This window comes from Sceloporus undulatus, chromosome 10 (assembly GCF_019175285.1).
Source record: "Sceloporus undulatus isolate JIND9_A2432 ecotype Alabama chromosome 10, SceUnd_v1.1, whole genome shotgun sequence".
Lineage (NCBI taxonomy): Eukaryota > Metazoa > Chordata > Lepidosauria > Squamata > Phrynosomatidae > Sceloporus > Sceloporus undulatus.
In genome coordinates this window covers 14360744-14377632 of record NC_056531.1, presented here as the reverse complement: position 1 = coordinate 14377632, position 16889 = coordinate 14360744, and the positions used below count along the sequence as shown (strand labels likewise).

Here is a 16889-nt window from a genome sequence, read left to right as displayed (position 1 = left end):
ATGTGTCTGAATCCTGCAAAAGCCCGACCTCAGCACTTCACAAACTCACTTAAACATTGTACCTGTAAGAGGAGGCCTTTCTAGGCATATTTGCCTTGTGGGCTGCAGGACCCGCCTCCAGAGCATCTTCATCTGGGAGTGAAAACTCACTCTTAGCTTCGGCATACACATGGACTGACCAAGCCGGCGGCATTCAGGGCTCCCTTAGAGAACAGCAAATTGAGTCAGCCTGGGTTTTGAAAGTAACGTATTGTATTCAAAGAAATTTCAAAGGATCAGTTTCTCTACCAGTTCTGCAGAGAAATCGTATCTCATTCGCCTTTATCAATAGTTCAGATCATTATAGCTAGATAGCTTCCACACTCTGCATCGTAGTCAGTGTTACTTACGTGTGCACAGTTATTTTGCAAGTGGGAAATGCTGTACTTTAAAGTGATGTGACTGTTTGGAAGCTTCACGTCACACTTTCTAATTAATATGCATTAACTGGGTGGTATTTTTCTCATTACTTGTGGAAACCTTTCCCCTCCACTTTTCTGCTCCCTCAGAGAAAAGTGTCTCACTACACCCCACTTATGGGATATGACCGCAATCAACCTTATTTTGTTTTTACTGTCCTTGTTTGTTGGCATACGTGTGTTAGACCTGGGGAGGGACTTTTGTCCACTGAATGTGTTAGACTTTATTTCCTAGCATCCTCAGTCACTGTGGCCAATGGTCAAGGGTTCTGGGAAATTAAATCCAAAACATCTGGAGGACCAAAGGGTTGAGTATCCCTGGATCACTGTGCCTTCTGAAGCCCAGTGCCACTTTCATCATGTCTGCCTGGATTCTCTGATTTGACCTTTCTGGACCAGATTGGATTGCCTTCCAAGCAATGAACCTCAAACTGCCCCATCCATGCTGGCTAAGGAATTCTGGGTGTTATAGCCCAAAATTGTCATTCCCCCCAGCTCTGCTCACATGCCAGTTCTCTTTCTACACTGGACAAAGGTTTAGGGCTGTGTCAGGATTCTGACTTCTGGAATCAAAGGAACAAACTGGGTAAGAGTCAAAAACCACCTTGCAAAGTGATCCATTTCACAACTATTTTGGAAAGCTGTGGTCACAGCAATTGACCTGAGGTCCTGTGGGAAAAGGCCTGGATTAAATACCTACCCCCATTCTTTACCCAGTGGGCTTTGGGCTGTCTTTCCATTGGGCTGAAAGTGGACAGCTCTGGGCAGCTCAAAACCCTGTACAAACCCTAAGCAAACAGATGTTAATTTCATGCTGGGGATGTTGACTGAATAACCTTGAGGGTCAGGTGTAATTGTCCCCCTTTAATTGTAATGTAGTTAAAGTATGGAGACTACCAAAAAAGAGGGTTGAGGGCTTAATATGGTCCGCGGGCCTCACAGAGATCATGGGCCACACTTTCACTATCCCTGAAGTATACCTAGTAGGCTTGAGACAAAGGAAGGCTTTGCATTGTCTGTTTGGCTTCTTGACGTCATTTATTGCTCCATTTGTAAAAAGGAGATTAATCCATTACCTTCCCTTTGAGCCAAGGAGTCTCCTCTAACTCCCAGAATTAGCATAAACAAAACATAACTGGCCCTCTTTAAATAACAAGGGCCATATCCTGTTGGAGGCTTATGTCTCTGTGAGTGGACTTATATCAGTGGGAATTAGAATTGGGCAATTTCATAATGTCCATATCCAGTTAAGGGCTGCTGGGCAAGTGACTGATGTGCATTGGTCCCATTGTGTATCAGGACACCAACTAGGGAGTGCTGATACACATCGGGACACTCTTGCTGGTGTCCTGTTGCATGTCTTTGCAATTCACTGACAGGGTTTCTTAACACCTCTGCTATGAAGCAAAGTGTAGAACATACACTGTGATAGAGGATTCTGGCCAACAACAACAAGCAGAACAATTACCTTAGTACAATTGCAAAAAACAACACTGCCTGGAATGTGCCACATATCCAAAGAGACCTCCCTGATTCCTAGATTCATGGACAGAATCTGAAGCACTGGCGGTTGCAAACTCCAGTTGGTAACACAGGAGAGACTGTGAAACCACTATACTGTATAAGAATTGTTGTTTTGTTGCTGTCATTATTATTATTATTATTATTATTATTATTATTATTACGTGTTGACAGCAAAAATTCTGCATCATATCAATGACTGCAAGACAGCATCATAAAACTGGGGATGCTTCTAGCTGCTTGCAAGGTTTTTTGGTGCAAGGACTGAATGTTTATATCCTGTTATGAAGGTTGCCATGACAAAAGCAGCCAGCGATATTTTCTCTGTATCAGTTGACTGGCAAGGGAGGGATCCAACCCCCAACCCCCAGCATTTTCTTCAAATGGTTGACGGGAAAATTCAGTTCTGAAATGCCCCAAGTAGCTTTGAGTTCCTGTGTTGCTTGAGCCCCAGATGGTTGGGAGGGGAGGGGAGGTTGGCAGTACCTCTCAGACTGGATTGGACCTGCCAGGAAATTTCATTATTTTCTTGTGTGTTCATAATATTCATAGGCTCTGCTTCAGCCATGCTCCCAGGGCACCTTAGGATAAAAACAATAACACTGCACTTTAAAAAATAATGAATCATAAAAATCACAAGGAAACAAGACACAGCAGTGCAATAAAAGAAGACAATAAAATTCCAGTCTAAGACCTCCTCTGACACTTAAAACTGACCGGCCCAGGCTTTGTAAAATGTTACACTGCTGGTTCAAGTTTACTTTGTTCTGTTGCTTTTAAGCCCCCAATCTGTTTTTATTACAATTATTGTATTTTGCCTTGGAATATTTTTGTTTTGATACCTCTCCCGTACCACTCTCATATCTGGGAGCAAAGGGAGGCTTTGAAATATTTGTTACAATTTATGATAAGGCAAACGGGCCAGGCAAATACAAATTATTTTCCCTGGCACAAAAAAAGAGAGTGGCAAAGATAATTGGCATAGGAACCGAGCCTTTTTGTTCCCACATCACTTAGAAGGTGGAAGGACATAGGAACAATGCTTTTCTGGGCAGTGTTATCCAGAAAAGGAAAATTTCCAAGCTCGACATAGGAAGCTGCTTTAAAACATGCCAGACACCTTGCTCAGTACTGTCTACTCTTGAGGCCCAGCCTAGCAACTTTGAGTCTCAGCCTTGGGAGAAAGGTGAGTTAAAGTGATGGATTGGCTGGTTGGCTGGCAGTCTTTCCCACTCCTGCTTGGATTCGACAGGGCTTGAACCTGCAACCTTCTGCAGGCAAAAGAGGTGCCCTGTAGCTGAACTATAGCAGCTGATCTCCACATTTGGCCAAGAGAATGTGGGAAGAAGCAGGCTTTTGTATGTTCTGGGCCCTGCTGAAGGTTTTGGAGCTCAAAACCAGCACACATTGCACGAGCACTTCCTAATACTAACATTAGGAACAGAACTGGGATCCTGTTGGTGCTTTATGCTGGAGTAGCAATGCTAGCATGGTACAGTGGCCACAAACTGATGGCTTCTTTTGTCCCCTTTGTAGGCAATGTGTAAATCAGGGGGTGGGAAAAGTGCAAATTGTGGGCAGTATGTGACCCCCCCGGGTTAAAAAAATATTTTCACACCCAAAGGACCTCTAGGGGTGTGGAGGTCATTTCCTCCATGCCTGGAGGCCTTCCTGGGCCAATTTATGCCCAGAAGCAGCATTTGTTTGAAACATGAAGTGACGTCTGCCCACCATGTCAATCCAAAGGGGGCTGGGGTCAACACTTTTAGTTTTGTTTTGTGGGTATGGGCACAGTGGATGTGGGCAAGGCCTCCGCAAGGTCTCCAGAGATGGTGGTGGTGGTCATATGGCCACCTATTCTTCCACAGTCCCTGGTGTAAATGGCTAAATGGTGTCAAGAAATGGCCTCTCTGCTCCTTATGTACTATACAAACTGGGGATGGATGGGAGAGAGGCACCATGGGGCCCTTCAGAGATTTTAAAATAGAACTCCCAGGATCCTTTTCTACTGGCTTTGCTGCCTGAGGTTCATAGGTGTTGAAGTCCAATACCATCTGGCCAATCAAAAGTTCCTCACCTCTGCTGCACCAAAAAGGTTCCAAAAGGGGCTGGTATCTACCATGCCAGTGGGCCAGTGAATTTGCTCTGGGTTTCAATCCAAACTTTAAAGACATGACTGGAGGTTCTGGGCTGATTCTGAGGACAGGGTACATCACTCTGGACAATGCCTTTAAAGTTCACACAAAAATGGCCCTGGCCTGTTGACACAGATGTCCCCAACCACTACTGACATTTGCCATCCAAAACAGAGCCCTTCCTCTACCAACACAAATGGCCTGGCTTGCTGCTATGCCATCACTTTTGAAACAGAGCCCTTTGGTACCATATGGCCCATCGGAAGACGACTGTATGAAGGCAGACAGGGTGCAGGGAAGGGTCTCTTTTCATTCCCTCTCCTTCTTTCTGAAGCCACCTCTCCCCTGCATCTCCTAAACTACCTTTAAAAAGCATGGATCCCCAGCTGCCTGGAGCTGCTGAGGGAAAACCTGTTTCCAAGCAGGTGCTGGGGACATTTGTTACAGGTTCCCATGTGACAGTGCGTTTGGTACAATGGTGCCTGGGGGCCAGCCTCATTGGAGAGGCTAGGCTATAGGAAGGGCAGGGAACTAGCACCACAGCACTGCCAAGGGGAGCTTCTCCTCCTCCAAGGGCTTCAGAAGGATCCACACCTCACAGGCCATAAAAGGGAAGAAGTGAAGGAAGGCTGGCCTTCGGGTGGAAACTGGACATAGTAACGGGTGCTCCCTATTCAGCTGAAAACAGCAAGCCCTGGGGGTTGTGTTTTAGGCTGCTTCCTGGACCTTACATTTTTTTAAAAAAAATACTCACATTGAGAGGGAGGGGAGATTTGCTGACAGAGCCTTGATCAAAAGACCTTTGCAGGGCATGTCAGGTGGGGGAGATGACTTTCCAACCCAATATTTACAAATCCTCAACATTTTAATAAGGATCTGGATGGGTCTGGGGAGCCTGCAAGAAATCTCACTGTCAAGGCTCTTCTGTTTATTTCCCCAAACCTTTTGGTTAACAACAACATATTCCTGCCAAGTAGCTCCAGACTCAGTCTTGCCTATGAACCTCCCCCGCTTTGCCCTAGATGCCTATCCCCCCCCACCCCGCATACTGGGAACCAGCCCAAGGTCCCAGTCTTAGGCTGTGTGCCATGCACTATCTAAGGAAGGAGTGTTTGGGTAAGTGATCTGCGAAGAGAAGGATCGTCTTTAAAAAGAAAGCCAAAGAAAGCTGCCCTGGAAATGCCCGCAGGGTGCAGTGGACGCCAGCTTTGAATCTTTTCAAAAATCTCTCGAAGAAGGACCAGCCTCAGATGTACAGAGCGATAACTCTCTTGACCATAAATAACAGCAAAGGGAGAAGTGAAAATCGTCATTGCAGAATCGATTCTCCCACCCACCCCTCCCCAAAAGGCAAAGGACTGAAAATTGCCAGAGAAGTTCCTTGCAACCTGTTCCTGAACAGCGAAAGGCACTGTAGGGAGAATTTAGCTTGAAAGCAGAGATCTTGCTGACAGAAAATTAGGATACTTTGGACTCTTGGATGTGCTTCCTCCTGCTCAGGTGAGGAAAAATCTGTGTAGTGCATTTGCTATCAAATATTTCCATAGCCTATCCTGATGTTGCAAAGAATGCTGTGACTTTCCTGAAGGCTGTACCTCCTTGATTTGTGTAATGTGCTTCATGCCACTTATCATAAGCCAGTCAGTAGAGGGTTCTTGGCCGTTCTTTCTGTGTGGGTCTTCTCCACCCACCTTGAATACAGCAATAAAAGAGAAAGCTGACGCGTAAGGTGGTTCTGAACTGACTGATGTTTAGGGAATACTCTTGCTAGGGTTTTGGATTGCACAGGGTTTGGCCTAAGAGATTCAGGCAGTCCGCAGCCAAATATGGAAGCCACCGAGTGGCACCACTCAGGCTTTTCTTTTAACAGCAAAAGTATAACCAAAAAGAAAGACTCTCTTTATACTAGAAAGACTTCCAAAATGAAACAGAATGACTGTTCCTTATCAGCTGAAAAGACCAAGTCTCAGGAAGCTGTGGAGAGAAACAGGCCCACAGAAAGAGGCTGTGGGGTTCATGTCTCCACACAAAATGTGCAAATGAACCACATCATGGGTGAAGGGGACACAGCAGGGCACCTCCTGGACTCCTACCGTGAACAGAGCACTGCCCTGCAAGGGTATGAAAAGGGCCTAGAAAGCAAAGCCTCTCTGCAGGTGCTTCAAAGGCAGTGCTCAGAAGAAGCCCAAGGCAGGAAGGTGAGTGCTCTTTTGTACCGACTGGAGGAAACCGAACTCAGTGTTGTGACCCGAGAGGGAGAATCCCACCCATCTGACTTTCCCGAATCTGAGAGGAAAAGGGAAATGACAGAGTGCAGCTGGCCACTGGTTCAAATAAAGAACTTTGGCCACCAGGAAAGTTTGGAAAGGGAACCTGCAGGTGGGAGTACAGATATGACCGACACTTTCCAGAGGACGCTGAGGCGGCAGATCACCCGCTCAGACTCCGAGAGCAGTGTGGAGAACAGGCAAGTCACCAAGCTGATGCTGAACTCCCCCGGGGATGAAAACAAGCCCAGCTTCCTGAGTTGGCTCGATTTTTCGGAGAAGCCAAGAAATGGGGAGATGGATAGTCCTCCAGGATCAAGAAAGCAAGAAATGAGAGAAGAAGAGATCCCCACTCCCAATGATCAAGGCAGAGACTTTAGGCAGCCCCCTGACTGTGTTCCTCAGCCTTCCAGCGGTTGCCATGTTGTCCAGCCTGGTGGAGAAGAAAAAACAGAAGTGGAGGAGTGTGATAAGGTGGCCCAGGGCCTTGAGATAAAGATGCCTCCTGCTCTAAATCTTGCTTTGGTTTCAGAGGAGTCTGAAAAGTGTTCCAGGGAAAGCGAGAACAGCCAGTCTCCTGAGAGTGGGGAAGACCTTGAGATCTGCCATGAACTGGGGTTGGAGTCAAACAGCCATACTGTCTGCTTAGAAAGTCCTGGGACGGAGGGAGAACCTATAGAGAGTTCTAAGCTGCAGACAGCCATGGTAGTAATGCAAGTGAATTCTGCTCAGGATATCAAAGGAGGTGGCCCCTGCAAAGCTACTGCCAAAGAAGCACCAGGAGAAGAGGAATGCAGGCTGCAAGAGGAAAGAAAGAAGGTGAGGAAACAAGAGGATGAGAAAGCCCTGAAAGTGGCTGATATGAAGAAGACCTTTGAGAAACAGAAACCTGCAGCTGAGAAGTCTACTCCACCAGCTAGAAAAGGTGAGCAGGAAATGCTGTAATTCATGTGTGATTGCTTAGATTAACTATTTATTGTTTTGCAAAGTGGTTTTTCCCCCCTTAAAGTCTGCAGCTGCCTGGGTTCCAGAGCACACTGAGCAGGTAAGGTAATGCCCTGTCTGTTCATGTTCAAAATGTGGCATGCCAGTTTTTCAGTTAAACAGAGCTGGACATTCAAGAAATAAATGGCTGCTGCTGTGTCAAAGTGTGTGGGTGTGTACATGCATTGGGTGCAGAGATGGCCATGTAAAATAGTCACTGTAGGTTACATCTCAATAAAATGAGAGAAGAAATATGCCTGCTGCTGTAATGTCTTAGTATGAGTTCAACAGCCACAGGTTCTAGTTGTGCTGTGGGACTTTTGGAATGCCTGAACTGTTTTGAAATATAAGTGTCCAGCTTTGAACTTCCCCCTTGTTCTCCCTCCTCCCACATCACAGCTCTCACATCACTGGATGCAAGCTAACTGCTCCACAGTTCATTTGATTTCATTCTAGTTGGAATGTAACCGGTATTCTGACAGCATCACCTGCAGACCAACATGTGTCCTATTTTTCTACCTCTTCTGTTGCCTGCAGGGCGATGGATCTAGCCAGCTAGGCATTTTCTTCCTCCAGGTGAGGGCTTAATTGCAAAGCTGCATCTGATTCTTTTATCCCATAGTGCAACTTTAACTTTGTAAAGAGGAGAGGAAGCACTGAGGAAATGTGCCTGTTTATAACCTGGATTTTTCTTTTTAAAACAATAGTCCACTTTTTGTTAGTATGGTAGTACCCTCCCAAACGGAAAAAGTAGTTCAATATGGGAAATTGAATACACACAAAATATAAAAGGATATTTAGCAACAGAGACATAGGTTTGTAGCTGGGATGCTAAAACTTTTTGCCAGATGTGTTGCATAAATTATTCTTGTTTATAATTAATATTGTTGACAATCTACATATTGTCCCTCTAATAATCAACATGTATGTTCAGATAATCCCTTTTAATCTGTGCTTTTGGGACTTGACAATCATAATTTAAAACAAGCCTTGGTGATTTGCTGGCTTAAAAAGGAAGTCACCTCATTTAAAAAATGGTACAGTATTATATCATGCCAAAAGAGGGCTTTTTTAAATTGCATAGTTGATAAAAGAGGCAATCACATGGTGATTCAAAACTTTAACAAGATTAAAAAGAAAACCTGTTGCCAAAAGAGACTATGAGAATGGCAACCAGCTTAGTTGGCTTTGAAAGTGGATAAGGGCAATGCTACTCAAAGAGGTGGCCCATGAACCACCTGTTTATTCATGTTGTCTGGTCTCTGGAAGTTTTCAGGAAAGAAAGAAACCATTGTAGCCAATAGGCACAAATATGGTACCAGTCCTTGAAAAATTGTAAAATAATAATAATAATAATAATAATAATAATAATAATAATAATGCAAGTCCCCTGTAACAGATAGTTTAGGAAGCACTACTTTAGACACATTTGTGGAGGAACAGCCATGGGACTTAAATGGAACATTAATGTTCAGGAATGGCCTATCCGACGGGCAGATTATGGGGGCAAACATGCGATAGCTATTCCCTCTCCGCTCTGCTTTGGCTGGTCTTTGCAGCTGCAGCAGGCTGGCCATCAACCCTGGATGTTGGGCTAGACCAACTTTGCCCCCTTCTGGTGCCCTGCAAGATAAATTTGGTCAACTGCTCAGGACAGCTAGCAAGATCTAGCAATGGCCATTAATTAGGATGGCTTTAAAGAGAAACTGGATGAATTTATGGAGGAGCAGGCTCTCAGTGGCTTTGAAGGTTGATGGCTGTATCTTTCCTACAGATCCAGAGAGGGTTCCTGTGTCCCCAAGCCTGAATTTTCACCATACAAGAGATAGTGTGCCTCTGGACATCAGTTGCTAGGGAGCGCACACAGGAGGGCACAGTTCCACTCCTGTCCTCTTGGCAGGCTCCCCAGTGGAGTAACTGACTGGCCACTGTCTGAACTGCATGCTGGACCAAAGAGGCCTTCTCCTTGACTCAGCAAGACTTTTCTGTTTTGTGAGTCCACAATGTGGGGTTATGGGAGCTGTAGATCATCTGAAGAGCATTGAGAAACAAGGGAAAGTGAGCTAGATGGACATTGGGTTCAGTCTAATAGGGATCTTCATGTACTGTAATGGTTTAGAACCGCTTTAAGCGAGCTTTCAGTGTGTGTTAGTGAAAAGCACTGACTTCATGGATATGGACTGTGGATTACTGATAAGCAAACTGATTAGCAAGCACCCGATCTGTAACAGAAAGTGTCACTGAGGCGCCATTCTCAATGCTTCCTTTGGAGTTCTGCAACAGTGAACTTGCATTGTGTGTGTCTGGATATGTGACTATGCCTCAAAGCCAGGGGGCAATGTGGGAGCACTGCCACTAAATAAGATTGCTGTTCCCCCCTGCTTGAAATTTTCCTCCAGTCCCCAAATTTCTATTGTTGCAGTAACCTGAACCTTCAGTTGAGTCTTTAGAAGTAGGCTTTAGGTATCCAAAGGAAAGTGGAAGGCAGAGTGACCCAGGGAAAGCAGACACAGGCTGCATCCACACTGGAGAAATAGCCCGGTTTGGCACTGCTTTAACTGCCCTGGCTCAAGGTTATGGCATTCTGTGAGTTGGAGTTTGTTTTAGACTCTACAACAAACTCCAACTCCCAGAAATCATAGCCTTGAGCCAGGGCAGTTAAAGTGGTGTCAAACCAGGTTATTTCTCCAGTGTGGATGCAGCCACAGTAAATAGAAAAGTTCTGGGTGTGAAGCATTTTCAAGGTCTCACTCTCTGCAATGCTAGAAATGTCCACACTGAAGAAAAAATTCATGGAGGAGGGCGCATTATTCTTACGGAGGGGCAAAGACCTCCACCCCCAAAGCTATCCCCCAGTAAAAGACCAGCCTAAATGAACGCCAGAGGTCATATTGCACCCCCAACAAGCCTGGTTCACCTCCACCGCTGTTTTCCACCGGTGAAATAGGTATTTCCCAAGTGCGTACAGTATAAACCCCATGGCAACTGTTTGTTACCAGTGATTTTTAAAAAGACGATCTTCCCTCTTTAAAGACTAGACCAAATCCCCAAAGGACTGTGCAGCTTCCCCTCATTTTCTAATTCTACAGCTCCCCTTCCTGGTCAAAAGCTGAACACAATAGGAGGGCAACAAGACAAACAGGTTTCCTTCTTGGGATAATAATAATAATTAAAAACAAAACAACCCAAACAAACCCTTATACTGTAAGCTATTTGAGGAAAAGGTATTTTGACGGCAGCCCTTCAGACCTGTTGGAAACGTCAAACTACTCCAGCAAATTACTTTGGTTTTATTTTAAATTTAATATTCAAAGGTATACACTGCTGCTGGGCTTCCCCAGCCCTGTTGGTTCCCAATGACAACTGAGGGCCAAAACACATTGTGGAAATCATCCAGTTTGAGACCGTTTTAACTGTCCTGGCTCAGCGTTAGGGAATTCTGGGAACTCTAGTTTTGTCAGACATTTCGCCTTCTCTCTCAGAGAGCTATGGGGCCACAAAACACTATAATTCCCAGGATTCCCTCGCACTGAGCCAGGGCAGTTAAAGTGGTCTCAAACTGGATGTTTCTGGGGTGTGTTCTGGACCTGAATTAAGTAACTTCTATCAGGAGGCAGCAGCTATGTGCACGACACACCCTGCCATGAAGCTGATAAAGCTGTCAACAACGCAGCCTGCGGCCAGAGAGCATGGAGCGCCTGCCCTGGCAACTCCTGAAAGCCATTTCCATTGCAGTCCCTTTTCAACTGCAAGGAAAACAGTCTCCTGTTCATGAAGTTGAAGGCTTTCATGGCCGGCATCCGTTGTTTTTTGTGGGTTTTTCGGGCTATGTGGCCATGTTCTATCAGAGTTTCTTCCTGATGTTTCACCAGCATCTGTGGCTGGCATCTTCAGAAAATGCTTGCCTGGTAAGGACTTGGGTATATATATTGGGTAAGATATAAAAAGAAGGAAGGGAGAGAAAAAAGGGAATGCAGCGGCACCTTTAAGACTAGCTAGATTTTATTTCAGCATGAACTTTTGTGGATTTGAACCCACTTTTTCAGATGCAATGCAGAGCGATATTAAAGCCTCTGGTTAAAAAGCATATTTATACATTCTCTGAAGATGCCAGCCACAGAGGCTGGCGAAACGTCAGGAATAAACTCTTCTGGAACACGGCCACATCGCCCGAAAAACCCACAAAAAACTATAGTCTCCTGTTCATCTCTCTGCTGCATTGCTCTGAAAACTTACCGGGAGGTTGGTCTCCCCCCCCCTCAGCACTTGGAATCACTTTATTAGTGAGAAAATTCAAGGCAGACGCTCCCATACTTCCCAATATGTTTAACCCTATTCCCCCTTGCTGTTGAATACTATTATACACACACACACACACACACACACACACACTTGTCCCTCCATATTTGCTAGGGTTAGGGGCACAAGACTGTGAAAGTGGAAAAACCACAAATAGCAAAACCGCCATGTTTTTACCCGAGAGGAATCTCTAGGTCCTCCAGCACAACTCTGGGGTCAACATCTGCCAGAGTTTGACCACAGAGTTGCACTGGAGGAGTTACAAAGGCCTAGTAATGTATTCTCTCTAGGAATCTCTAGGTCTTTCAGGGCAACTTTTAGTTAAAGTTGACCATAGAGTAGCACTGGAGGACTTAGATATTCCTAGAGAGAACATAGGAATCAAATCTGTGAATAATCAAAGCCGCAAATATGGAGGGATGAGTGCATATATATACATACACGCACGCGCGCTAGGCACCAAATGAATGTATATTTACATATATATTAATAGTACATGAGTAATACATACCTGTGCCTTCAGTTCATGGTTAAAAGGATATTTTTTCAAATAGGAGTGGGCCACTGCAATGGATCCAGCAGCAGCTTTTCTGCCCCACACAAACTGCCAAAAAAAAAGGGGGGGGGGGGAGAAGTCATCAACATCTGATTTTGCATGCATCTATATTTAGTCAGCTGTGATTTTAAACTGTGAGACACCTCTCACATGTCTTTGGACCCCAGAAGGATGTGGTGAATCCTATAAACCTGTATTTAATAGAATTAAGGGCCCATACAGACAGGCCAAAATAAAGCTGCTTTGGGTCACTTTGGAGGTATGCTGTTTAAATGATGTATGTGTCCTAAGAAGCCAGAAGCTGCACCAAAGTCACGCTCCAGTCCTAAGGACTGGAGCGCAGCTTTAGCACAGCTTCTGGCCTCTTAAGAGGTGTTTCAGTTAAACAGCATACCTCCAAAATGACCTGAAGTAGCTTTATTTTGGCCTGTCTGTATGGGCCCTTTGTATCCGTTAGTCTGGAACCTATGAGAAAGTAGACCAAGCCTGCAGCTAAACTGCAGAATTAAGGCAGTTTATCTGCCCTGGCTCAAAGGCTAGGGAATCCTGGGATGTATAGTTTGTCCTGGCCCCGGAGCAGACAGAGGCAAAATGTCTCACAAAACCACACATCCCAGAACTCCACAGCCGAGCCAGGGCAGGTAAAGCGGTGTCAAAGTGCATGAATTCTGCAGTGTGGATGCAGCCTGCGTTGATGACGGCTTATGCGCCAACTCCTTTTGCTCAGTGAGCCTCAGAGGTGCTACGGGATGTATTTACCAGAAACAAAAATATTGAACTGCCATGATATTTCAAACATGGGGGTTTGGGCTTGCTGTCCTTTTAATACGTGTGCTTTGTTCCTTCTCAAAGGGGTGGCTGTTCTTTGGCCCTTTGGCCTTATTAGGTTTTGCTAGTCTCCAGAGACTTGTGGTTGTGGGCCTTTTCCTCCACAAGTTGTGTCCCTCGGCCTTCCTGCGAGGCTGAGAGAGCGTGACTTGGCCCAGGTCACCCAGCGGCTGGCCCAGGGCTGAGAGGAATTCGAACCCGGGCCTCCCCGAGCCCTGCTGGCCCAGCGTTCAACCCCTTCCTTCTTTTATAGAGAGATATGTATGTATCTGAGGGAAACAGTCGGCCAGAAAGAGAAGAAGCGCCTTTGTTACAACGGAGAAGTTGAGGAAGATAACAGGTGCCCAAAAAAGGCGCGCAATTCGCGCAAAAGCCTTGTCCCCCTCAGCGCGGCTCCTGAGGGAAAGAATTACCAGCCAGTCTGCTCACCGTCGCCTCGCGCGCCCTCAGAAGGCCCCTCCCCCCCCAGCGCGGATTGGCTCCCTTACCTCCCGCGCGAAGCTCCCATTGGCTCTTGCTTTGGGGCTCGCCCCGCCTCTGCCTCCTGTCACTCTTGGCCCTGGCGAGGGGCGGGGCGCCGAAGCTCAACAACGCCGAGGAAGAGGAGCCCAAGCGGGGGGCGGGGCTTAGGGCGCGCGTGCGAGGCGGACAGTCAGTCAGTGAGAGGAAGAGAGTCGGGCGGAGGCGGCGGTGGTTCCGCGAGGCGGGCAAAGGAAGTGGGCGAAGCGGCGGCACCGCCGGAGGTACCGGGGGGCTCCTGGCAAGGCGGGCCGGGGCTGAGGGGGGCAACGAGGAGGGCCCAGAGGCCGAATTGGGGCCGGCGAGGGGTCTCCCTGAGGGAAGAGGCAGGCTCCGCTCGGGGCCCACAACAAACCGCAACTCCCACAATTCCAGAGGGCCTGGAGCCAGATAAAGCGGGTTAGGTCTCCCGTGTGGACGCAGCCCAAGGGCCTTGTTCCCAAGCTTGGGAAGGTCTTGATGAGAAAGAGGAGGCAGAAGAGAAGCTTGGGGTCCTTAATTGGGGTGAAAGGCGGGGGAGCCAATCACAATCATCCTCACCATAATGGCACTAAGCAAGGCAAGCGTGGGCTAAGAACTGGGGCCAGGGAAGCGGGGGTGCCTCCGGAGGGAGGGAGGACGGGGGTTTCGGCCCCGGGCTGAGAGGCATCTGGGGCAGAATCCCAAGAGGCTGGGGGGGGGGGCCTTGGCAGATGAGCCCCCTCTTCCCCCCTTCGCTCCTGAATCCCATACAGACGAGGGGGAAGGGGTGGGGGGGCTGCAAGGGGGGGGGGCCGCGCGGGGGGGGGGGGGCCGACCTGCTGCCAGCCGGTGGCCGAGGGTTTGGGCTGGTGCTTTGGTTCCGGGGAGGCAAGCAAGCAAGGCCCAAGGTGTGGCTGTGGGGCAGCAGATCTGGCTCCTGGCTGCCAGGCTGGGCGCAGGTGGCTGTGAATGGGAGGGAGCCTGGGGGCTGCCAGGCAGAGGGAGCAGGGAGGCTGGGCCAAGGAGGACGGAGGGAGAGGCGGCCCGGGGGTCAGGGAAGCAGGCGGTGGGGCAGGCCAGCAGAGGAGGATGCAGCTGAAAGGGAGCCCAGGCAGGAAGATGAGGGCAAGAAATAATATCCCAGAACATTACATCGTAAGCTAAGAGTCTTCTTAAGAAGGGCTGGGATGGCGTGGGGGGCCTTGCTTGCTTGCTTCCTGTCATCGGGCTGTCCCTTCAGAGGAGAGTCGCCCATCTTGCTCCAGGCCCGAGGAGCCTCCCCTCCTGTCTGCCCCACTTGGGTCCCTTTCAGGCCCTGAATTGAAGGATACAGCAGAACGGATTCCCTAGAGCAAGTGTGCCATGATAAGAAGTGCCTTTCGCCAGAAGCCTGTTGCGGAGCTCAACTGGGCTGCCAGATCTCTTGCTCACAAAGGAGGAAGGAAGGAAGGAAGCATGGGGCAGCTCTTGGGGAGAAGAAGGATGGTCTGAAGCAAACAGGAATCCATCTGCCTCCAAACAGCCATCCAACCTCTTTTCCTTTCCACCTTATATGTAGAAGCCTCTTGCATGTAGCTGTCAGTCTAGCAAGCAAGCAGTGTTTCCCAGGTTGCAGGGAAGGAACAATGTGAGCGCTTCTGTGTGGGTTGGCTGAGATACAGCTCTTTTGTTCTTCAAACTGTTGACTGTGTATCAGGGTGGGGTATTAGTCAGTCCCATGAATGTATGTGTCATCCACTGCCACACATGCCTTTCTCTCTAGTGATGCATATGTTTGAGATGGTCACCCTAAGCCCATGTGCTGGGGGTCAGCTTACAGTAGGTATGCGTATGCTTGTTCCTGTCTTGCTCTGTTCTGGCTCTGTTCCAGTTGTCCATCTTCTTCTTTCTTCCTTGGTTTTCCTCATCAAAATCTCCTGTGTGCAAGTTCTCAGAGCTAGGGACTGGTCTTACCTGACCCTGCCCAAGTCCTTGATCCGCATTAAATAAGCTAATTCTGATACACTTCTTTGGTTAATATGTCCCTTCAATGCTGAAATCAACAGGTGGGTTTCCAGACTCCTAAAATTCCTGTCGCTTTCTATCTTAAGCAAATGGTGCTTCTCTTGTGCAATAGAACAAAGCATTGCTGGGGCAAAGCTTGAGAAAATGAGGCAGAAGTGAGCTAGAATAGAAGTAAGAGCCACTGGCATGGTTTAGCTAGTTGTATAGCCATACACAAGAAATGTAGTTGGCAATATTGGTTTACGTAGTGTGCAAGTGAACATCTTTTTCTACTTGAACAAACAGTGGTAAACCTACAGTGATATAAAGACCCATGTGAAGGCATTTCTTGAGCTGTGACCTGCGTGGCCAGGAGCCCATCCCAGTCTATTAGGCTTTGCTGGGATGTTGTTAAAAATCTACATATATGGGATGGAATCATAGGTCTGTGACCTAAGCGGCTTGAAATCAGGGCGAAGTTGTTGAAAACTGCCCAAGAAAAGGCCACAGGCATCTTCAAGAAGAAAAACAGTGAATCAAATGGTAGTCAGGGGCTTTAGACTCCCCTTCCCTGGGCTGTTGCCCTCCAGGTATATTGTGTGGCAACCTTCCTCATCTCCATCGGGCATGAATGACCCTGGCACTTTCACCCTGGCACTTTCAGATAGCCACCATCGTTGCCAGATGTTCTGGCCATGCAGGAGATTTTGTAGAAGGCACCAGCTTGAGAAGGGTGGGTTAAGATATTTTTGTTTGTGATATTTAAAAAAGTTGGTATAACAGATGACATGATTTTGCTACTGCTGACATTCATGCTTACTAAAGGTTCTGTTTACAAAGGTAAAAGATCCCACCCAGTCACTTGACAGTAAGGTTGAAACCTTCCAAATACACAAAGGACTGCATGTTTGTTTTCCTGTCATGCTCTGTAATTGTAAAAATGTGAAGGCTGCCGATGGACTTGGAGGCAGATAGCTGTAATCAGCATTTGTATTCCTTTGTATATAGCACATTGGGATTGTTCTGCCTTCTGACAAAGTGCCTTTTCAAACATAGTTGGATTTTTCAAGTTGAATCTTCATGGTTATTGCATCTGTCACGTCTGGGATGCGCTCCAAGCACGAGACAGGGAGCGGATGTTGCTGCAATGAAATGGAAGGCCTGGAAAGCTAATATCGTGGGTTAGAGATCCAGGCTGGAAGAGAAGAGGGGACAAGTGATGCTTAATAATTGCATATTTATTGTATGTGTATTAAAATGGAACATACTAATAAGTTCATTATGCGGCTCATTTGAGTGTGACAGGGCAGATTGCCCAACTAAGATTATTTAGGGCTTTGTTTTAAAGTATAGTGTGAACTATCCGATGATGCTTCTG

General features: G+C 47.1%; 1 protein-coding gene and 1 long non-coding RNA gene across 5 annotated transcripts in view; one reads left to right on the top strand and one right to left on the bottom strand.

The window, feature by feature from the left end:
* Positions 1-73: 73 nt before the first annotated feature.
* Positions 74-12290, bottom strand: LOC121916700. The gene is made up of 3 exons (XR_006100902.1): positions 12176-12290; positions 2466-2560; positions 74-203 (listed from the first exon to the last, which is right to left on the bottom strand). It is a non-coding gene; the product is annotated as an uncharacterized LOC121916700 (long non-coding RNA).
* Positions 6585-16889, top strand: part of CORO1C (coronin 1C) — a 53917-nt gene continuing 43612 nt past the window's right edge. Inside the window, exon 1 of one of the 4 annotated variants that reach the window (XM_042442057.1) lies at positions 6585-7306. In XM_042442057.1, the coding sequence (XP_042297991.1) occupies positions 6598-7306 (709 nt within the window). In that variant the 5' untranslated portion in view covers positions 6585-6597. Of the gene's footprint in view, positions 7307-13660; positions 13792-14580; positions 14684-16889 lie in introns of those variants that run through there. The other 3 variants (XM_042442058.1, XM_042442059.1, XM_042442061.1) reach the window with 3 other exon arrangements.